General features: G+C 36.9%; 2 protein-coding genes across 51 annotated transcripts in view; one reads left to right on the forward strand and one right to left on the reverse strand.

Moving 5' to 3' along the window:
- ANKS1B (ankyrin repeat and sterile alpha motif domain containing 1B) overlaps positions 1-24,726 on the forward strand; it is a 1,062,966-nt gene that overhangs the window by 284,286 nt on the left and 753,954 nt on the right. The window lies entirely within an intron of this gene.
- Positions 105-2,068, reverse strand: GARIN6 (golgi associated RAB2 interactor family member 6). The gene is given in 4 exon segments (XM_084957824.1): positions 105-397; positions 1,478-1,568; positions 1,570-1,719; positions 1,721-2,068. Coding segments are annotated over 4 exon segments (882 nt in total).

A 24,726-nucleotide genomic window follows, 5' to 3' on the forward strand; every position in this document is an offset into this window, starting at 1 on the left:
CCTAACTGAAAATTTTTTTTCGTGTTAACAGAGCATGTGTTATTAGAGCAGAGAATTTGAGTTGAGTTGTTTTATGGTGGATGATACTGCTTTCCTCCACAGTCTTAGATGAGAAGTCTACCTCTGCACCATGTGCAGTACTGGGCTTTGAGGCTTTTTTCGAAATCCTGCTGGATGGAGACCCTCTGGCTTCCATCCTGTTCACTCATGTAGCCTTCACTTTGTAAGGCTGAGATGAGGGGTCTGGATACTGAGCCTTTAGATGTTTTTGCAACAGCTTGCCAGTGGTCTCTGCTCCTGAAATCACCATATTCATGCTGCCCCATGAAGAGAGGCCAGCAGCTCCTACTGATGGGCTGGAAGTATCCTCTGAGGACAGGGGGCCTTGCAGTCCTTGCTAAGAACAATATTAAAGTGTGTTGAAAGCACTTGCTATGGCCGTGTTTGCTATGCTTCTTGGATCTGTGAAGGCTGCTCCTCCTGGGGTTATGTTTCTCCTCTGAGTCTGCAGACATGGTTGCAGTCACATCCTCAGCACCAGCAGTGGTGCCTGTTGTTACAGTTGCTCCTTTTATCAGGTCTTTTAAGCTTTATAACTGCAGAAGTGTGTGAACTCTTGAGTGAAGTATGTGTGGGAAGCATATTGAATTCATTCCTCCCCAGCATAATCATGGTCGGTGGCCCTAAACACTTCAGGGTTTATGTGAAGGCTCCTGATGCTCGCTTGATCTTGGTTCCTTCCATAGAGATAAATGGCATTTGCCTGGGGAAAGACAGGTAAAATAAAGTGAGACCAGAAAGACTAATTCCAATAGCTAAACAACAAGAGCTTATAATAAGAATTTTGAGGTTTCAAGTCCACTCTCCCATTTGATGCAATGGTCGGCTCTATACTATCCGCACAATGACCACAACGATCATTCCAGTTTTGCTTGACATTCCAGTTTGTGTCACTGACAGTGCTTTTTAAAATACACTTTGTTAATAATTTCTGCTGGTCAAGTGGTATAAGCTTTAATATTTTGGTGGCTACCAACAAATTGTGCACATGCACATAAGCATATCTACTGCCAGTGATATATACAAAAATTAGTACGTGGCTGTCATGGGGAGACACATATCCTGCAGCATGTCAGCCTGCCTGGGTTGGAGTAGTATATATTTAAGAATAGATTGAATGGGCAGGATACTGTAGACGGCAACATAATATTGGATATGCAATTAAGGGTGGTAATAGCTAATGAATCTCTGGAATACAGAGAACACTTTGGAGAAGCACTGGGAACCTCCTCAATGTGTCATGGCTGCCAAATGAGTCTCATTTGGCCCTAAGCCCTTCTAAGAATCAATGTATTTCCCAAGTGACCTTCAGTACCAAAGCCTCTATGGGGCCTTTAGCTGTTCTCACTAAGCACCTGGCCTCATCTTTTAGAGTCTCTGCAAAGACACCACTGGACACTTATTGTCTTCCTCAAACCCAGTGTGTCTAATGTGTCCCCAGCTGGGATTGCCTGGGTGCCTTTGTTATGCTCCACCAGTGGTCTTAGGATGTAACTGAGGTTTTCCCAAGTGAGCAAAAAGATCTCTTATTTCTGAAGGGGAATACAGCTACAGGTAAAAAGAGCGGCCAGTGGCAAGCTTCAGGTGGAGCTGTTGTTTTTCACGGTTACCGAGGGATATTTTTATAAACTTCAAGGGAAGCAGCCTGGTTACCTCTAAGAAAGATCCGTGTCAGCTTTTTACCTCTGTCCTGGGCAGCAGGACTGTGTCTGTTATAGTAATCACAGATCATACCTGATCGGGCCAGCAGCATGACACTGGGGAGCGTGAGGTAGGGGCTGGTGTGAATGATGCCCAGAGTCGCCAGTCTGGCCCGGTTGTGCACATCAATCATTTCTCCTTTTCTGCTGACCTGTATAAAGCCATTCTCAAACACTGGCGCGTACTGGAATATAGTGTACTCCCTCTGGTACAGTTGTCGCTGCGGTTTCCCCATGGAGGTATTAAACACGCCCACTGCAAGGCTGCTTTCAGCTGTGTAGTGTGGTAACATGGATTGGCTGTTCATCACTATCTTTTACAAAGGCAGCTCCTACAGACTCCTCTACCCCTTCCTTACCGTGCCTTGCAGGGCGTCTCGTGTCCCTGGTCTCTCTAGTGGGGGTAGGGTAGGGGCGGCCTTCTGCAGGCTTTGCCTCTGAATGACGGAGGACAGGATCGGGGCACTGATTATCCACTGCTCTGTGTTTCAGAAGTTGCTCCTGGACCTGACCATTCCCTGCCTAGATGATGGAGATGTCAGGACATGTAGAGGTCCAGGCCCAGTAGATGTCAGCATGCTGATATTGAGAAGGGCAGCTGTCAGCATCCTAGTATGTCAGGCTGTGCAGATGTTGAGGCACAGATATTGGTATTTAGATGTAATCCCACCGCATCTCTCCTCTGAAACCATAGCCTTCACATAGGCCTAAACCACCCCAAGGGACCGCTTTTATCCTCACCTGCTTATTGTGATCTGAGCCCATCACATATTCCTTTGTCTCTGTCACCTAACCGTCCCTCCCTCTCCACTTCACCTCACCCCCCTTACCAGGCTACCTGCCACACCTCAGCAGACCACCCCCTCCTCCCAGAGGCCCATCTAAGGATCTTCTTAATACATCCTGACAAATTGCTTTCCAAAAGCATTATGCAGACTTCCTGTTAGGTATGAGCTTAAAATATGCATACGCTCTTATCCAGTGCTTTTGATTGTAGACAACTGTAATTAATTGTGGACAGTTTACCTTAAAGAGAATTGGACAGGTGACAAACAAGCAGGATGTACAGAATGTTAATCAAGATTTATCATAGGCACAAAGATCCTAAACAAGATTAATTCTGTGGAAGAATATTCTGCAGCCACAAAATAATTATGTAGTTCCTTATTTATTGAGATGGAAAGACATCCCTGATTTTTTTTTTCTTTTTTTAGGGCCGAACCCACGGCATATGGAGGTTCCCAGTCTAGGGGTTGAATTGGAGCTGCAGCTGCTACCCCACACCACAGCCACAGCAACAGCAGATCCGAGCCATGTCTGTGACCTACACCACAGATCATGGCAATGCGGGATCCTTAACCCACTGCGTGAGGCCAGGAATCAAACCTGCGTTCTCATGAATGCTAGTCAGATTGGTTTCCACTGAGCCACGATGAGAACGCCTTCCTGATTTTTTTTTTTTTTAAAGAGCAAAGCAGATTTCAAACTAGCTTTATACTTGTGGTCCAATTTATGTAAGATAATCTGTATGCATGAAGATGTGTGTTTGTGTATGGGTATGAAAATATGCTGAATGAAATGTTCAAAGTGCTTATCCCTGGATGGTGTAATTTTAATTTTCTTTATACTTTCTGTTTTTATTAGAATAGTTATTATTTCTATTAACAGGAAGAATAAAGCTTTTTTATTAACAATATCTATTTTTATAGCTGTTACAAATTTTGTTTTGATGCTCCATTAAATTGCTGGTGAGAATTTTAAGCTTTTCCCTAGACATCCGTACCCTGACTATAAGGTGAAAAGAGCCTTAAACATCATATTTATGCCCTATTCTTACTGACTAGTCAAACCTGCATCCTCACGGGTACCAGTTGGGTTCGTTACCTCTGAGCCACAATGGGAACTCCTTTACCACCTATCAAATTGACTTATTAAAAAAAAGTTTGAGAAATTTTGCCAACTATTATAAATATTATCACCTCAATAAGTTTAAAACATTTTTATTGGCGTGACCATATACATAACACACACGTACACACAAAAGCACACATGCACACACATAAAGCCATAGTTTTTGAGTCTTTAGTTTGTTCTGGAGTTAAAAAGGAACATTTTTCTTCCCTTCTTATTGAAGTATCTGGTTGTTTTTGGTAAAATGAATATTTTATTCTTTTTTTATTGAGAGGGCTAGTCACACATCAACAGCGGTTCTTACTAGCCTGTCCAAATTCTTTGTATTTTAATTTCTACTTCCTATCTATGTTATTTATAAATAATGTAAAAAGCATAAGCCTAACATACATTTAGTAATCAAACTAACTTTTCTTTTTTTAAAATTTTTTTAAGAAATCAAAAATGTAATTACAATTTTTCACACAAAGAACATTCTAGACAAAGCTTTATTGATTAATTCTATCTAAGAAATAAGGTCAACTTACATATTCATTGAAAAAATAGTGAATGAAGGAACATTTACCAACTCATTTTAAAAGATCAGCATTATCCTGATAGCAAAGTCAGACAAAGACATTACAAAATAAAAGGTACAGACAAATGTCCTTAGTGAGAGTATATGCAACAATATTTGACAAAATAGTAGCAAATTAAATAAGTAAAATTAAAAAAAAATGTGTTGCATTGTGGCCAAATGGGGTTTATCTCAGGAATGCAAGGTTAGTTTAACATATGAAAATCTAATAATTTATCATACTTACAATATAAACGTGAATAACTATATAATCATATCAATAGAGGCAGAAAATGAATTTTACAAAATTTATGATTTTAAAAGCTATCAGAAAACCAAGAATAGAATGTGAGTTCTTCATTCTAATAAAGAATATCTGTATAGGTTTACTTCTGGACTCTATATTCTGTCCCACTGAAGATGCCTCCAGTTATGCTATTCTTCTCAAGGTTGTTTTGGCTATTTGACAAACTAACTTTTCAAATGTATCCAAGTGGTTCTGGTATATGTCGAAGGGAATAGGTAGCACTGGATACAGTATAATTTAATTTATGTGCTCTTTAAAAATTAAAGTGAAGATATACTGATTTTCTTAAAAGCCCTTTTATGCCATGCACATATATTACAAAATATTTGTCTTAGACTTCCATTAAACCACTGAGTTAATAGTTTTGTCTCCAGGGAAACCAGAAACTATATTACTTGTAGGGCATGAGGACTTTGAGAATTTTTTCCTAACCAGTCATTAGACCAATAGCAATAGAACCTTTTTTATTTGGCCCGATCACCAGCATGTGTAGCGTTCTGGCAAATATGTCTGTTTTCATGAGTTTAATAAATTATATCTGAATTTCCTCTAGCTGTTTAGAAAACAATCTTAATAATATTTGCTTCAATACTTAAGAAGCTCAGATAGCCGAATTAAAAAAAAACTACCTGGAGCTGAGATTGAGAAATTTTTTTTATGTAAATACAGCAGCTCTTAGAAGAGATTTCCATACTTCCATACAATTAGTCATTAGATATTCTTAAAATAAATTTATGCTCCCTCTGCTCCACATAAGTGTTTGTGTCATTGGGTGAATTATTGAACCTCCCCGGGCCTTGTATTTGTCGTCCTTGAAGCTGAAATGATCCTTTAGTTATCTTTCATCTCCAGAATAGTTAAATAATAATAATGGTTTTGTGATGGGGTTTAACTTTTTATCCCATAATAAAACTACTATATACTTTGAAAATACTCCAAACAATAACAAAGAATATTCAGCTATTAACAGCTCTGGGAATTTGCGATACAATATATAATCTTATTCAGTTGCTGAATTCCTTCTTGCCAAAGCTTTTTAAAAAAACCGACATTTGAGGAGTTCCCATCGTGGCTTAGTGGTTAACGAATACGACTAGGAACCATGAGATTGCGGGTTTGATCCCTGACCTTGCTCAGTGGGTTAAGGATCTGGCGTTGCCGTGAGCTGTGGTGTAGATCGTAGATGTGGCTCGGATCCCGCGTTACTGTGGCTCTGGTGTAGGCTGGCGGCTACAGCTCCAATTAGACCCCTAGCCTGGGAATCTCCATATGTCACAGGAGCGGCCCCAGAAAAGGCAAAAAGCCAAAAATAAATAAATAAAAAAATTTAAAAAAAAAAAGCAACATATAAAATGTGGAAATGACAAAAATGTTAGTTCAGTAATTGGCAGTCAGTGGGGGCAATTCTTAAAACTATGTAATTGAAAATATAGGTTAAACATTTTAAACAGAATTCAGTTCATAATAAGCATGGCTGTGGTAGGCTGATTAATTTCCCCCAAAGGTGCCCATATTGATCTTTACAACCTGTGAATATGTGACCTTACATGGCAGAGGGACTTTGCAGATGTGATTAAGTTAAAGGTCCTGAGATGGGGAGATACCCTAAATTATCTAGTGTAAGCATAATAGTCTTATAAGAAAAAGGCTGACGGGTCAGAGTCAGAGAAGGACTGTGATGATAGAAGCAGGGGTTGAAAAGATGTGGTCCTGAACCAAGAAATGAATTTGGCTGAAAATTAGTAAATGGATTCTCCCCGAGAGCTTCTGAAGGAACCAGCCACACCAGCACCTTGATTTTAGCCCAGGAAGAATCATTTTCAACTTTTGACATTCAGAACTACAAGAGAATAAATCTGTGTTTTTTCTAGCTAAATGTGTGATACTTTGTTATAGTAGTTTGGGAAACTATCAAAGATTTTGGTACCTGAAAGTAAGATGCAGCTGTAACCAGGACATTAAAATGTGGAAGTGGCTGTGGAGTTGGATAGTGGATAGAAGCTGGAAAAATTTTGAGTAGCATGATAGGAAAAAAACCTAGATTGCCTTGAACAGAAATATGCATGTAAAGATTCTTCCAGTAGGGTTCAGAAGGAAGTGACATGGAAGAAAAAACCTATTTTGTCTTAGAGAATATCTAAATTGTCAGAAACAGAATATCTGCAGAAACAATGGGTGTGAAAATAACTACTGGTGAGGGTTTATTCAAAAGAAAGTGGGGAGAATGGTAGTGAAAACCTCTGTTATCTTAGAGAATACCTAAATCATCATAGATGGAATGCTGGTAGACGAATGCCGAAGATGCCTCTGATAAGGACTGAGAAGTAAATGAAGAACATGTTATTGAAAACTGAGAGAAAGGAGTTACTTGTTATATAGGAGCAAAAACCTGGGAAGAATTGTTTATATGGAAATTGTATTATATGGAAATCAGAGAAGTAACTTACCCTCTGCTTCCTAGTCTTTAAAATAAAAAAAATTTTAAAAAGTGCAGATTTTTTTTTTTTCTATTCAGTGCTTGGCCTCTGGAGACAATACTGGCAATTTTGGTACTATTTTCATGTTATAGAACAGTATGCGTAGTACAAATCAACCTTAATTGCTTAAAATAGATGTAATATTTATTTGTATATGTTTATAAAGTCTGGAAGTAGGAATACTATGCTATTAATAATGGTTATACATAAAGTTTAATATTCAAGGTTTAACATCCTACTTTATGGATTTACACATTGAATTGTTTACAACAGGAAGATCTATTTTTTTTTTAATACAGATTTATATTTTGTTAAAAAAATAAGTGCCATGAGTTGTAAAAAGTCATGATGACTCATTATGGCACCATACATTTCCATAGAATTGTTTAAAAATTATTGCTTGCAAGCTACCCATCCATCCATTCATTCACTCTCTCCATTCATTCATTCATTCATTTTTTTTTCTTTTAAAAACTAAAAATCATTTCTCATTCTAGTATGTACCTTTCTAGGCATTTTTTATTGGGTTGTCTTTAATCCTTTAAATTGCTCTTTTGAGAGGATTAGGTAGGGACCACTGGAAGATACTGTAGATGAATTGTGTGATTGTTGGTCTAAGATTATTATTTTTTTAAAAGGACATCAATTATTATTTTTCCTTGTTGCTTCAAGTCTCATTTCCCTGATTATTGAGAAGGAATTTTTTACAGATGTTTATTGTGCATTTGTATTTCTTCTCGTGTGAAGGAATACCCACACACTTCTTTTACCACTTTTTATTTCTAAAGTAATTGATTAATAAGTATATTTTAATATAATCAATTCTTTTTTTATGGATTTTGTATTTATAAATTTGCTTGTTTGCTGAAATTTACTTGTAACCCCGAAATCAATACCTGTGGTGCTATAATGGTCATTCATGGAGATTCTCAGAGTAGTGAAAAATTTGAGTCACCCGATGTAGACATTCCCAGTTTAGAATGAATAAGGTAAAGCTCTGCCTTTGTATTTTAGCTCTCTTGCTGTAAATAATTATCCTTTTATAGTCTACTTAGTGCCACTTTAAAAAAGTTTCTTTGTGCTTCTATTGGGGATTTCATTGTTTTAAATGACTCTCAGTGCAATGCAGAAGTTCTGTCTAGTATATCTAGAAGTTCAAGACTCATGTGCCTTATGGAGAAAATATAGGTCTCAGAAAAGTTTTGTCTAGGCATGAGTTTTAGTTCTTTTGGCTTTGAGTTCAATGTAATGAATCAAAATGTATATTAAATAAATTATCTTGAATCAAAAACACATATAAAACAAAGTTACTCATCAGTTGATAGAAATGCTAAGACCAGAGACTTGCAGGAAGCTAACCCTGTCTCCATTTCCCCCTAGAAACAATGATTCAGTATTTTCCAGTTGAGTGCTCATGGTGCCTTTATAAAACTGCTGTGAAAGTGAGACTTGACTATATATTTTAGATACCAAAACTTTGTCTTTTTAGAATATTTCAAAACTTTCCCCCCAGTCTGTTGCTTGCCCTTTAGTTTTATGTAGTTTCTTTTTTCGATGTGCCAAAGTTTTAAGTTTTATGAAGCCAAATCTGTCTATATATTTTTTAAAGCTTCTGTTTTTTGTATCTTGCTTAAGCTGACCTTGACCAACCCCACTGTTATAAAAAATATTCTACTATATTTTCTTCATATATATATATTTTATAAATGTATACATGTGTGTGTATATATGGAGAAAAATCCAAGATGAATTATAGAATTAAAATACATATATCTAAATAAATATGTATAAATAAATGTATAATAAATAAGTAGTATATAATATACAGGCATAGCTTAGAGATACTTCAGTTTTGATTCTGAACCACTGCAACAAAACAAATATCACAATAAAGTGAGTCACATAAATTGTTTGGTTTCCCAAGGCATATAAAAGTTATGTTTGTACTATACTGTAGTCTATTAAGTGTGCAGTGGTACTATGTCTAAAAAGACAATGTACATAGCTTAATTACAAAATATTTTACTGCTGGCATGTGTCCAACATAGCAGAGTAGGAAGAACTTTTATGTACAGCTATTACAGAGGAACTATCTATGAGAATGGCTCCAACATAGAGTAGGAAGAAATTTTATGTACAGCTATTATAGAGGAACTATCTGTGAGAATGGCTCCAACATAGCAGAGTAGGAAGAACTTTTATGTACAGCTATTACAGAGGAACTATCTATGAGAATGGCCTGAGGACTAGCAGAAAAGATCTCATACAACTGAAGACATAAGGAAAAAAATAACAATGAGATAAGTAGGAGGACTGGAAACATGGTATAATCAAGATACACCGAGGTAGATGGCCTACAAGAGCATAATCACAATTGCAGAGCTTCTCACCAAGGAGCAGGGGTCTGAGCCACACATCAGGCTCCCCAGCCCAAGGGCACTGCTCTGGGAAGATGAGTCCCTATGAGGTCTGGCTTTGAAGGCCAGTGAGGCTTGCATACAGGTGAGCCTGAGGGCTGTAGGAAACAAAGATTTTGCTCTGAAAGGGCATGTTCAAAATCTCACACACTTCAAGTCCCAGCTCAGAGGTAGTAATTTGAAAGGAGCCTGGGTCAGATGCATGTGCTGATTTTGGAGAGCCTCCCAGAAAAGCAAGAAGCAGTTGGCACTTCCCCTGGGGAGATAAATGATGGCGGCAACCATTTCTGGGAGCTCATTCTACCATGAGTACCATTTTGGAATCCTTGCTTTAGCCTACTAGTGCTTTAGCCTACTAGTGCTTCCTACCAACAGGTCAGCACTAATCCTGTAACCCACAGGAATGAACACTCAGCCACCCTAGGACCTGACCCTTCCCACCAGTGGAAGAGCACCAGTCCTGGGAGCACGCAGGTGGAGCAGCCAGCTGCATGGGGGCCTGCTCTTTCCTACCAGCTGACTGGAAGCCACCACATAAGGCGGCTAGCTAGCCTGGGAACTAGCTCTGTCTACCAGCACACCCACAGTAATTGGCCTCAACATAGCAGAAGGGTCCATGCAGCCCACATAGGGGGCATCCCCTAGAACATATAGCTCTGGTGACCAGAGTTATGCTGTGGGGCCCCATAGCATGGCTCCTACATATGGTGTCTAAATGCAGATTTGGAAAGGGAATAAATAAGAAAATGAAGATTTCTCTTGAAGACCTTCCCTGTAAAAATTCCCTTGTGTTCTAAGAAAGTATGCTTGATGCCCTTCTACCTCATGTCTCACAAATAGCCTTTTAGATGAGAAAAGTGAGGTGCAGAGAAGTCGGTTAACTTGTTGATAATGATACAGTTATGAACTAGCAGGTCTATTTAGCCCAGAAGCCATCACTTTTTCTTTTAAAAAAAACCGTCATTCAATTCTGCCTTTGGAGAAAAAATTATTTTTCACATTTACATCTTCATATGTTTTCTCAACAAAAGTGTGGAAATGGATTAACCAATTTCTTCCTCCTTTGGAAAAGGGGCTATCTGATTATGTCAGAGCTATCTGCTAGATGTTAATTGATCATCATTTCTATTAGAAAAATAATTAATGAAGGTTTCCAATTATCTTAGTGTCTCCAGAAAATTCTGCTGTGGCTTATTCTGAGTTTGATTTTAACTCCAATTAGGAATGGATTCTGTATTTACATTTAGGAATTTATTTCATATTTCTCTATTTTTCTCTTTGCTGTTTTCATTGCATGAGTTATTCTTTCATTATTTGCTCTGCTTGATATTTCATTGTTAAATATCTGCGTCTTTAATTTATAAATATGGTTCTTTTCATATATTCTAGAAGCATGGCTAGGTTTTAGAAATGGGAATAGATTGATATATTTAAAAAAGTCAGGTAGACCTAATTTTTAACCTTAGATTTGCAACTTAGTAGAAATGTGCCTTTGGTCAGTCAAATAGTCTGTCTATACTTTGTAATAATTTGTAAAAGAGGGAATCTGTACCTCCCTTATAGGGTGATATGAAAACTAGAGAGTGTGTTTAAAACACATAGAACAATGCCAGACTCATAGTAGCCTGTCAGTAAATAGTAGCTGTTATTTTTTTGCTCCATTTTAAAGAAGTATAAACCATTTGAGTTTTCTTGTGGACCAACAGGTTAAGAATCCAGTGTTGTCACTGCAATGCTCAGGTCACTGCTGTGGTGTGGGTTTGATCCCTGGCCCAGGAACTTCCACATGCTGTGGCATGCTCCCCCCCCCCAAAAAAAAGTGTAAACCATTATACTTTTAAGAAGTCATCTAGTCTTGGCTGCAGTATCCCCAGGAATGAAAGCATGTTTTGTAAAGTCCCAACTCTACAAGCTGTGGAATCTCAGAAATAAATTACTCTGAGTCTTAGTTTCGTCATTTGTAAAATGAGGGTAATAATAGTACCTATGTCCTAGCGATGTAGTGGGGAATAAATAAAATATACTGCTTATTCTATGTGCTTGTCATAATGTATAGAACTCAGTAAATACTCAATAAATGTTAACAGGTAGTAGAAGTAGTAAGAGTAGAACACTTCCTTATAATACTGCATCTTGAGTTACCTGCTGTATTTTTCTCATAGCAAAAGTTGTTCAAATTCTTCATTACATGTGATAATTAATTATGGTGAAGAACACTAGGCAATATGAATTAATTTTTAACTTGGTTTAATGATGCTACAGTCTTCCAGCCAACAACCCATGCAGGCTACCTACCAGCCACTTACCTTGTAAGCCCTTAATAAATATTTGTGGAATGAGATATCTATGGCATGCATTTACAAATTCTCTAGGCTTTAATGCATATGATCTCTGTTACAGTTATTCAGTTCTTCTGTTTTAGCATGAATGCAGCCATATTTGATATGAAAATAAATGGGATTAACTGTATTTTAATAAAACTTATTTATTAAAATGGGCAGTGGGCTGGATTTTTGCTGAAGTTTTCTGACCACTGGTCTATGGAATGAAGAAATTAGACCCCTAATACTGATGGACTGATGGTGAAATCCCCATCAATATAGGCCCATTTGGAAGTATTTTCAGGTAAGAAAATGTTTTATCCTGTACAGAAAAATAACAGCTTAGAGAAAAGGCAAAATATGTATTCTCCATAGGCAGTGAGACTCCAAAGTGCCAGTATCTAAACTTTTAGCTCAAAGAACAATTTCAAAGAGATAATTTTAGATGTACAACTTAAACACATTTCTCAGCAACTGAAACCACATCAGAGTTGGTATAGAGCCACTCTGCATTTTTAGAGACTGAATTCTATGTGAGATGTGTACCATGTGTGATATGTGAGATTGGGTCTTCTTCCAAGTGTCAGGGAGCAACTATTTGGTGCAAAACTATTAATCCTACAAAATTTAAGTCCCAACTCAAAAGCTTTTTTCTTTCTTGAAGTCTTATTCAATCTTCTTCTGATAGAAACAATCTCCTTTCTATTAATATTCAAATAAATTATGTTTGACATTTGTAGTTACTCTCTTTTATTATAGTTATATATAGTTATCTAATATCTATTGTTTTAGGTTGTAAGCTGCCTGAGGGCAGTGTTTGTGTTTGACAAATGTTTACAGTCCAACACACTCTGCTTTATGCTTTGCGTACATACAATAGGCACTTAGACTATGCTTATTGAATTCTGAATTTTTCTTTGTGTCCTTACAGAGAGATAAGCTGGAGTGGTGTAAAAAGCATTTTCTTCAGCACTCTGAGTTCTAAGTCTCTCCTGATCACTTGCTAACAATATATCTAGCCTCAGTTTCCTAATCTGAGGAAAATGCCAACACTCCATTGTTTTATGAGGCTTAAACATGTTGACAAATATCAAGTGCCTAAAGAAAACCTAGCACATAAAAGAATAGCTTTTATCATATCTAAAAGGTGTATTCATTTCTTTTTTTATCAACTCTTCTGCTGTGCAAATGTACTAAAAATTACTGATTAATAAAACATGAATAAGTAAATATCTACAATGAAAACAAGGCAAAGGACATCTCCATTGAGTGTGAATAAATGAAATGTTATTTTGTTTTTCCTCCATCTGTCAACAAATATTTTATCCATTGTACTTCTTACAGTTACTATAGTAGCAAAAATAAAGCTGTATTTAATTTGAAATGAACTAGAAGGAATTCTATTTCTTGCTGTAATTCTGTGGCCAAACTGAGATTTGGTTCTACTTATTAGGCTCCTACGTTCTGAAAACAGGTAAAATTATTAGGAATTATAAGGAAACTTAATGGAAAAAATAGAAAGTGGTGTTCCTTATCTTTTTATCAGGGCATATTTTATACCCAAAGGAAGAAACAACCATAAAGAGATGAACGATATCACCAGCCCTTTTCTTTATTTCTGGCATGTTTATGTGTCTAGGTATGATAATGCACTGTGACTCTTCTGTGAGACTCTGCAGTCCAGCCAGCCCTGCTCAGGCTGGCTCAATGATTTTCCTTTTTCCTTGTGCCTCTTCCCCCCCGTTATCCTGCTTCCTCCCAAACCCAGCTTGCTAGGATGGTTTTGCATTCCGCCTAATCTGTGTCAGTCAGCCCCTGCAGCCTCTTGGTAGTAGCTTAGCCTTTTAGAAAAGTGCATTAAAAAATTGCTTCTTTTTGGGTGCCAGGGTGTGGGGTTGGGCTTGGTTATGAAGAGGGTACATGTGGCTTTAGGGAGAGAAGAGGTTAAAAAGGGAGAGGAAATAATAGATGGGTAACAATGAGAGGGAAATGGTAGGCTAGATGGAGAAGAAAAAAAGAAATGAAAAGGAAGAATGTAGGTTGCATTTGTAATCTTTGGCTACAAGTGGTGTATTGATTTTTCAAACATACAGTAATGATAGGAATATAAGGTGGAAGCTAGAGCAATTTGTCACTGTCACTGGAATGTGGAGGAGAAATTACAGAATGCTATATACCTTTGATGAGCCATTTTTCATTGCAACAAGTGGACAGCTGGCTACCTAAAATACCTAGAAAAAGCATCTTTCTAGGGGCTGATCATTTTATGACGATGAAGTTTGTAGTTTACTCTTTAAATTGCTTTGTGCTCACCAAACTAAATTTTTTTTTCAGTTCTTAATGTAATCTGATTTTCTCAGGTCATCAGAACATATCAAAAACAACTATTTATATAGCTTCTTAGTTAAAGTTAATAAGGCTAATTTATTTTAATGCCTCAATTTCTTCATCTGTATACAGTGAGGATTACACATACACAGACAGTTCTTATGTGTTTAAATTAGTCTCAAAAATGGCTTGGCAAATCATAAGTTCTTCTGCTGAAGATCATTTTGTTTTGTGCCTAAAAACAATAGGTGGGATAGTATCAAATGTCTTGCCAATTTTGTCTGTTGTTTCATTTCAGAATTTTATTTCATATTCATATTTCAATATGGATATTATAATTTCTTAATTCTAACTTATTTTCATAGTTCTTTTTCCATAGAAAAGAACTTTTATATACTTTAAAATATATTCTTATATATTTCATCTTTACTGGATTTTTTAAATGATTTTGTTTTTACTAGTTTTCTTTTTTTGGGGGGGGCTGCACCTGCAGCATATGGATGTTCCCAGGCTAGGGGTGGAATCAGAGCTGCAGATCATTGCTGGCCTATGCCACAGCCACAGTAATGCTGGATTCAAGCCATTTCTGTGACCTACACCACAGCTCATGGCAACGCCGGATCCTTAACCCACTGGGTGAGACTAGGGATGGAACCCACATCCTCATAGATACTAGTTGGGTTTGTTACCATTGAGCCATAGTGAGAACTCCTGTTTTTCCTAGTTTTAATTACCTCTATGATTCCTTTCTTCTGGGGCTCATGACAAGATAAATTCTGGGGAACTTGATCATGACCCAGCATTTGGAAGAAGTTGAGTTTGTGGAAAATAAATGTTACATCATTCTGTTTCCTTTTTTGTATTGTTTTGCTTAATATATTGCTATAGAAGAAAATATATCACATTACATCATAGCCCTTTCCTGTCATTAGGTCTCAACTCAAATGACATCTACAAGGGAGGCCTTCCTTAACTATGCAATAGATTACATTCTGTTTCCATTTTCATAATGTTTTGCTTAATATGTTGCTGTAGAAGAAAATATATCATATTACAGTCAATATAAAAGCTTACTAGACTTAAAGAAAGAATATTTTAATTGAAGATTATAAGTGCCCTACTTTTAGCTATTCCTTTGGGGGCTATCTGTATAAGAAGTTGCCTGGTATACTGCAGACTGGAGCTTAGAACCAAATATTCACCTTCTGCAAGGATACTTTTTGGACTAATCTCATCATGCCTCAGCCACCACTAGATACCCATTCTCTCAGGTCATCTATCATCATCCAGATTTCATCCTTTTATTTGTTCTTATTGAACTCAATTCCCTTCCCTTTCCTTATTTCCTACTGCCTGAAATCAACAAAACCCTTATATTCTCATCTTCTGTGACTGTGTCTTCACTTGTTGGCTTTATATAAAATATTTATATTTATTTTCATACACATTAATTTATATCAACTGCATTATTGCCATGAAATTAGTAAGACTGGAAACCATCTGTGTAAGTTTGTAAAGAGAGTCCTAAGCCAAAATTGGTACCATCAACAGCTATTGCTGTTATCGTTCCTTTTCTTAGGTGATCATCCCTTCAATGTATATTTACGATTTTCTTGCTGTATATTGGATACTGTTTTAAGTGAAGAGGATTCAGTTGTAAAAAATTTGCATTCTAGGGAATTCCCATTGTGGCTCAGTGGTAACAAACCCGATTAGTATCCATGAGGATGTGGGTTTGATCCCTGGCCTTGCTCAGTGGGCTAAAGATCCGGCATTGCCGTGAGCTGTGGTATAGGTGGCTTGGATCTGGTATTGTTGTGGCTGTGGTGTTGGCTGACAGCCTCAGCTCTGATTTGGTCCCTAACCTGGGAACTTCCATATGCAGGTGTGGTCCTAAAAAGCAAAGCCAAAAACAGACAAACAAACAAACAAAAATGCATTCTAGTAAGAGAGGCAATCACAGATACATAAGAAGTTTTGATAGTTGTAAATGCTATGTAGAAAAAATTTTAAAGGTGATGAAAATGAGTAAGGGAGACAAGAAGTAGATGGCAAATTAGACTGCATAGTTAAGGAAGGCCTCCCTTGTAGATGTCATTTGAGTTGAGACCTAATGACAGGAAGGGTCTAGCCATGTAAAGATCTTTGTGTTAGGCAAAGTGAGGTGTCAGTGCAAAGGCCAGAGGAGCTGCCCTATAGTGAGTTAGGGGAAGTGTTAGAGGTTGAGGTCAAAGAGGTAGTTAGCAGCCAGATTTTACTGACCCTTGTACATCTGAGTAAAGGGTCTTGGCTTAATTCTAATTCAAATGAGAAATCATCAGAGGATTTTAAGCAAAAGTTTACTTGATTTCATTTACATTAAAAAATTCACACCATGTACTCTGACCTGACTATATTAAGTACATACCTGTGTTCATATAAGCTAGTAAAGACAAACCACTCAAGCAGAACACTAAATTGTTAGGAAGGTTTGGTTGGCTGTAAGGGTAGATTCAGAGAAATCTCAGTTCTTTGGGAGGGAATTATATTTTGTTCCGTGGCTTATAAATTGCTATTCTACAAAGTATATGTTCAGTTTTTTATTACTGAAAATATTATATGCTCTTTCAGAAAAGTGAGACAATGAGGAAAAAGTTATTGACAGTCATATTGTTAAAATGAAATGGTTTTGATGAATTTTTAATTTTTTTTCTGTGCAATATGTATATCTTGTGAATATGTATATATATATAGATACACACATGTATCTATATATAAACAATGTGTATAGATAATAGTTGTCATCATGTTACATATACACTTTGAGATTTTGCTTTTTGTTTTTTTTTCTTTTTACAGCTGCACCTATGGCACAGGGACGTTCCCAGACTCGAGGTTGAATTGGAGCTGCAGCTTCAGGCCTGTGCCACAGTCACAGCAACACGGATTCTAAGCCACATCTGCAACCTATGCTGCAGTTTGCAGCAACACGAGATCCTTAACTCATTGAGCAAGGCCAGGGATCAAGCCTGCATCCTCACAGAGATTACGCTGGGTTCTTAAACCGCTGAGCCACAATGGGAACTCCATGATTCTGTTTTTTATGTAACAAATATATTCTATAGTTTTTATAAACATTATTTTTAATGAGACAATGTAGTATAAGACATGGAAACGTTGCTGAAATCATCTTCAAGATAGAGTGCAATAATAGATAAGAATTCTCCCTATTTACTGAAGATCTTCTAGATAGATTCTTTGAGATTTCATAGTAGACGGAGGAAAATGCTTTAAACCAAAGCAACATTCCCCCCCCCCCCCCCCGCCGCGAGGAAGAACTAATTCAGAGAATCAAATGAATGTTTTTGGTCTTTGATTTATGAAAAGCATGATAATATTACTACTGATTTGAGAAAATAAATGATGAGACATGGATGAGACATGATTGAAAATATGATTGTTGTCGGTGTGAACACACTCAGCAGAGAGGTCCAGTAGTAGAGATCCCACAAATATGCTACATGTACAAGAAAATTCAATTTTCAAAAAAATTGTTGGAGCCCTGGTGTTGTTACTTGTGAGTATAAAGCATATGAAACCCTCTACTGAGAATGGCTTCCTTACTCAGAAATAGAGAATTAATTTGATTAGCCTCACTGAAGAGGACTAACTCTACTTAGGAAAGGCAGGTGGTGTTACTGCAGAGTGGTTGCTCAGTTTTAAGGATGCCATGCTCTATCACAAACACTGAGTTAAGCACAAGACCCGTTCCTAATGCATTGCCATCGTGCTAGACTGTCACTAGACAGAGGATGTTAATCCATTCCTTGAAGGGCCTCTCAGCTTTCCCTTCTTTACAGCTTCCCTCATTGGGCGAGCTGGATCCTGAGACTTCTCTTTTTCTTTTCTGCTCTACTACCCGTAGCTGCTTAATCAAGACAGGCTGGAGAAGTAGAAAGTAGACAGCTTTTTCACACTTAAGTACTTATGTAATACAAGGAATAATGCTTTTCAGACAAAGTAGAGTGTATTTTAAATTCATTGGAGATTGACTGATAAATTCACAGGAACATTCAAATTCCATAAAGGTTTGAAACAAACGAAAGAAAAAGAAGTTTACAGTTGATTTTATCCTAAAAGTAATGTTATATCAGCATATTGAAATGAGGTAATGTGAGCAGAGAACTTGGCATAGTGCTGGATACATAGTAAGTGCTCAAACAATACAGACTCTGGAGCTGGACTTCTAGGAATCGGGTCCCATCTATGTTTGTTTCTTACTAACTGTGTGACCTTGGGCAAGTTACTCAAACTCGTATACGTCAGTTTCAATAACTGATAAAGTGAAGGGATAGTAGCAATAGTACTACTCATGAGGTTCTTCTGACAATTAAATGAGTGACTATATAGAAAGTCTTCTGAACTGTATCTGGCACACAATGAGTTTTAGATGTGTTAGCTTTTATTTTGTGGTGGTAGTTGTTACTTAAGAAGTTATTGTATCACAAAACAAAATAAAATGAAAACTATTTCAAATAAAAATATATCAGAAATCTTTTACCTTTGTTAAGATAAAGGTTACTCTTATTTGGAATAGGAAATTTTCCTCTATCAGTTCTGTATCTTGGTATTTTTGGACCTATACATTTTGTGATTTTATATTATTTTAGGTTTAAGAAAGGGAGCTGTTGGACCTCAGATCATATTCTCCCAAATCCAACTAAATTTCACGGGCATTTTTCAAACTGACAATTTGTTCTAACCATCTTTTTAAAATGAATATCATGAATGCTAAATATATAGTATATTCTTCATGCTACTGAGATACAATTGGTTTAGACTTTCATAACATTTAAATGAGAGCTTGTGTGTGAAAAATTAAGTTACTGTTGATAGGAGTAACAGTTAAGCTATGAAATGAATTTCTTGTAGAATTTCACAGATTGATACTTTACTAATCTCTCTTTAAATAATTAATTCCAGGGACATATATTAAGTATGATGCATGATTTCTCCAATCATAGAAACCCTCCTTCTGAATCGATTTTCTCATGTATTACCTCATTAAGGATTCTGCCTCTAATGCCTCCATTAGAGCTTTGTCGTTGCTTTTTTTTTTTAATCTCCAACTGGAAATTAAAAACAATTTCATAGGAGTTTTGTCACAGCATATTCCATCTAAGATTTTATCCAAGATGGTTGTGTCTCAGACCTAGTCTTAGGGTTTGCTGGCCTTGTCTCACCTATCCCAAAGGCCCAAGGGAGTGCTTTCAGATTCAACTTTTTTAATTAAAATAGTTTTAATTGAAGTATAATTGACCTTACAATAGTATATTAGTTCCAGCTGCACAGCATAATGATTTGATATTTCTATACATTACAAAATGATCATCATGATAAGTTTAGTTACCATCTGTCACTACACAAAATTTTTGCAATATTATTGACTTATTCCTAATGCTGTACATTTCATCCCCATGATTCATTTATTTTGTTACATAAAGTTCTACCTCTTAATCTCCCTCACTTATTTCACTCATTCCTTCATACACCCACCATCCTCTTGGCAATCACCTGTTTGTTCTCTTCATCTATGAGCTGATGACATTTTAAATTTTATAAACAAGGAGGTACTTATGGAAATTTAGATAGGGTAATAAGTAAGCCCTGGAGATGCTCAAAATACATATTAATGTGTGCTTTTAAAGAATTATTATTTTAGCCTTGATAGAGAAACTCAGAGTAGTAAAGTGATGGTTGTGCCAGACGTGTCATATATAACACATGGAGAAGAGGTAGAATTTGGAGGCCTGGGTTTGGGTCAGCTCTACAGCTGCCTAGAGTGTCTCATCTGGACAGCTGTTTAACTACTCTGCCTTTCATTTAAAAATATCTGTAAAATAAAGGTATTATACTAGATCAATATTTCCTAAATGGTGTTGCGATGACTAGTTCTGATTTCTAGTCTGTTACTAGGCATTACTAATTTAAAGGTCCCATGGTCAAATATGTTTATCAAAGTGAAAAGTTGTCTGAGTTGATGTATACGATAAACATCTCCAAAAGAGGGAAGACAGCAAGCAGAGTTTCTAAACTTATGAGACTACAGAACCTTTTTTGGTGGTGACAATATTTTTGGACTACCCTTTGGGAGTTCCTGAGCTAGATTATCTTATATATACCTCCCAACTCTGATTCTGTTACATTTGCTAATATACTTTTAGCTAAGTTGTGTAATATAAAGGTATACTTATTAATATTCTTGACTTTCTTGAAAAGAGTTCTATAATACAAATTTCTATTTTCTGTTTTAATTCATTGTCGCAAGTCTCTATCCAGCTGGCATCTCTTACATAAAAAGGTTAAATCTTACAAATTAACTTTTCAAATCAGGATGTATTCATTTTTTGTGTAAAGCAAACTGCATTTGTAAAATATCACAAAGTGCAATTTCTCAGTTGCTTTTCTTACTTTTACTAAATGTATTAGTATAATGAGATACTATGATAATGAAGCTAAAGGTAAAAACCTCATTAGGGAAAAAATAATCTTTTTTTAGGTAGTGTGAAAATTTGAGAGATGGAGTAGACTTATTAAAGGGAAATGTATCAAAGGAATCTCATTTATAAAAATAAAGCTATTGGTAAGAAAGAAGTAGTAATTTTAATTGAAAAAATTTACACAGAATTAAAAATTTGGTAAAAAAAATTAAAGATCATCTTCATAGTTGAAGAATAAAAGATGGAAATATATTTTAGAATCTACTTTCAGATGATATTTATCATCCTCATCTATTGAGACTTACTGGACATGGGTGCCACAATAAGGTATTTTTGCTGATTCCATCCAAAGGGGCTTTTAATCTGGCCAGGGGAATAGAACCGGTACCTAGAAGAAAGGCAGGATAGCATTTTATTTTATTTTATTTTATTTTATTTTATTTTATTTTATTTTTGTCTTTTTTTGCTATTTCTTGGGCTGCTCCCGCGGCATATGGAGGTTCCCAGGCTAGGGGTTGAATCAGAGCTGCAGCCACCGGCCTACGCCAGAGCCACACCAACGCGGGATCCGAGCCGCGTCTGCAACCTACACCACAGGTCACGGCATCGCCGGATCGTTAACCCACTGAGCAAGGGCAGGGACTGAACCCGCAACCTCATGGTTCCTAGTCGGATTCGTTAACCACTGCGCCACGACGGGAACTCCAGGATAGCATTTTAAAATTACAGCAGAAATACTGAAGAGGCATTATAATTGATAGCTGGCATGGTCCTACCAAATTTCTGTGAATTAAATAAAATCCAAGCTGAAGACTAAACTTTGAAAGCAGAAAAAAGGAAGACAGTGCAAGGTAAAAGGGGTGGTGTGACAAAGTAGGTTGGAATTCTTATGTCCTATAGGATGCAATTTACAGATTTATTACATTGAGACTTTTGTTCTTGAAGAATGAAAGTGATATAAATGGAGCTGGAGATGTAGGTAGGGAATTTGGAGGGACTTAAAATTCCTTTGATTTTCTCAAGCTTTAGTTTAGATTAAATTAAGAAAACCTGCTCAGAAACAATTTTTGACGCACTTAAGTTTTGAAATCCCTCCTGAGCTGTGTGTCCTGGCATGAGTGATTGATGTCTCCTGAGGTTGATGGCTGAGGCATTGTTTCTCAGAGCAGGAATCTTTGGTCCAGGACAACACATCTATGAATAGTGATTTAATGACCACAGAAGCACCTACTTATTAAATCCTCGGAATCCACAGTCTTCTGTAGCTTTTTTGTTCTCAGTCTCTGCTTGGTTCCTTCTTTTCAGGAACATTTATTGAATGCACCCTGTACTCTCATAAAGATGGTAATCTCTTTCTTCCCTTCCCAGCAGTTCAAAATACTAGTTATGGACTTGTTTTTGTAGGAGAAATGATGTAGGCCATTCATGGGATAGAAAAGTTTTAAGATCCCACTGGGCTAGGGTGGGTTTTCATCATCATTTCTCTAGATGATTCATATAAGTAATTTGTCCTTTCTAAAGCCTTTTAGGATTGATAGGTCTACTAGGCATATATGAGGTTCTTAGCACCAGGCCCCCAATTATTTATGACCAGACATAGAACACTAAATAATTTATTTTCTTTGAAGTAGACTTTAATAAGATAATTTTCCTAAATTGTCCTGGCAGTGTCTAAAGAAAGGTAGCTAATTAGATATAATCTAGGTGGCTAAAACTAAGCAATGACTAAGTTGAAGCATTTATGATACATAAAAAATATGGAGGAATTTCCTTGGAACACACTAGAACAAGCAAAAAAGTACTTTCTACTAACATAAAGTTGTTGACCATTTGTAGTTTCAATCATACTCATGGCCAGTGATTCCTAAATCTAAATTTCCAAATTTCCAAATTTTAAATGTATGTATCTAAATTTCTAAATCTTTCTCTTGTTCTCCAGACTAGCATATCCAGTTATCCACCAGCATCTTATTTGGATGTCCCACAGGCACTGCTAGATCAGTAGGTCCAAAGTCAAGCTCATCCTGCCCCTCTGCACCTCCTCCAGTGTTCACTGGCCTCACTTGCCTGCACTATCTACCCACTTGCCCAAGCTGGACATTTAGAACTTATCCCAAGTTCCCTCCTCCCCATCTTTTTCTCTATACTCAGTCAAGTATAGCCCTATTCCTATCTTATCCATCCCTTCCTTTTCTCCCTGGATAATTGTGAAGAGTATTAAAATCTCCTGCCTTCTAATTTCTTTTCAATATTAAGCCTGGAAAGATCTTTATCTAACATGCAAATATCACCGTGGCATGTTTAAATCAAAACACTTCAATTGTACCCGTACCTGAAAGTAGCCAATTCAGTCATTATCATCTAGTCCTGCTCACCTCCTTAGCCTCTTCTCCTACTTTCTGCTATCTTACTTTTCCAACCTGCTACACTTCTCACACCCTACCTGCCTCACATGCCTCCTCCACCTCCACCAGCCTGGGTAATTCTATTTCTGTTCTCATAAGGTGAAAAATGACCCCCAGAACACTGGCTCCCAATTCTTGGAACCTGTAAATGTTATCTTATTTGAGTCTTTAAGCCATTTTGAGTTTATTTTCATGCATGGTGTGAGGGTGTGTTCTTGTTTCATTGATTTGAATGCAGCTGTCCAGGTTTCCCAGCAATACTTGCTGAAAAGATTGCCTTTTTCCTGTTTTATGTTCTTGACTCTTTTGTCAAAGATTAATTGCCCAAAGGTGTCTGGGTTTATTTCTAGGTTCTCTGTTCTGTTCCTTTGGTCTGTATGTCTATTTTGGTACCAGTACCACACTGTCTTGATGACTGTGGCTTTGTAATATTGCCTGAGGTCTGAGAAAGTTGTGCCTCCTACTTGGTTTTTGTTCCTCAGGATTGCTTTGGCAATTCTGGGTCTTTTGTGCTTCCATATACATTTTTGGATTATTTGTTCTAGTTCTGTGAAAAATGTCATGGGTAATTTGATAGGGATTTCATTGAATCTATAGATTGCTTTGGGTAGTATGGCCATTTTTACTATATTAATTTTTCCAACCCAGGATCATGGAATATCTTTCCATTCTTTACATCTTCTTTAATTTCCTTGATTAATGTTTTAATATGTCTTTTACCTCCTTGGTCAGGTATATACTCAGGTATTTGATTTTTTGGGTGCAATTTTAAAAGATATTTTTGTATTCCTTTTCTAATATTTCATTATTAGTATACAGAAATGCAACTGATTTCTGAATTTTTTTTTTTTTAATTTTCCCACTGTACAGCAAGGGGGTCAGGTTATCCTTACATGTATACATTGCAATTTCAGTTTTTCCCCCACCCTTTCTTCTGTTGCAACATGAGTATCTAGACATAGTTCTCAATGCTATTCAGCAGGATCTCCTTGTAAATCTATTCTAGGTTGTGTCTGATAAGCCCAAGCTCCCGATCCCTCCCACTCCCTCCCCCTCCCATCAGGCAACCACAAGTCTCTTCTCCAAGTCCATGATTTTCTTTTCTGAGGAGATGTGCATGTAAGCTGGTACAACCACTATGGAGAACAGTATGGAGGCACCTTAGAAAACTATACATAGAACTACCATATGACCCAGCAATCCCACTCTTGGGCATATATCCAGACAAAACTTTCCTTAAAAAAGACACATGCACCTGCATGCTCATTGCAGCACTATTCATAATAGCCAAGACATGGAAACAACCCAGATGTCCATTGACAGATGATTGAATTAGGAAGATGTAGTATATATATATACACAATGGAATACTACTCATCCATAAAAAAGAACAAACATGTAGCAACATGAGTGGAACTAGACACTCTCATCCTGAGTGAAGTAAATCAGAAAGAGAAAGGCAAATACCATATGATATGACTTATATCTGGAATCTAATATATGGCACAAATGAACCTTTCCAAAGAAAAGAAGCTCATGGACTTGGAGAATAGACTTGTGATTGCCAAGTGGCACAGGGAGAGAGTGGGATGGATTGGGAGCTTGGGGTTAATAGATGAAGACTATTGCCTTTGGAATGGATTAGCAATGAGATCCTGCTGTGTAGCACTGGGAAGTATGTCTAGTCACTTAAGATGGAGCATGATAATGTGAGAAAAAAAAATGTATACATGTATGTGTAACTGGGTCACCATGCTGTACAGTA

The sequence above is a fragment of the Sus scrofa genome, chromosome 5 (genome assembly GCF_054392235.1).
Source record: "Sus scrofa isolate SSC_HxYL_T2T_F1_AM1 chromosome 5, Sscrofa_HxYL_maternal_Yorkshire_Landrace_v2.0, whole genome shotgun sequence".
Lineage (NCBI taxonomy): Eukaryota > Metazoa > Chordata > Mammalia > Artiodactyla > Suidae > Sus > Sus scrofa.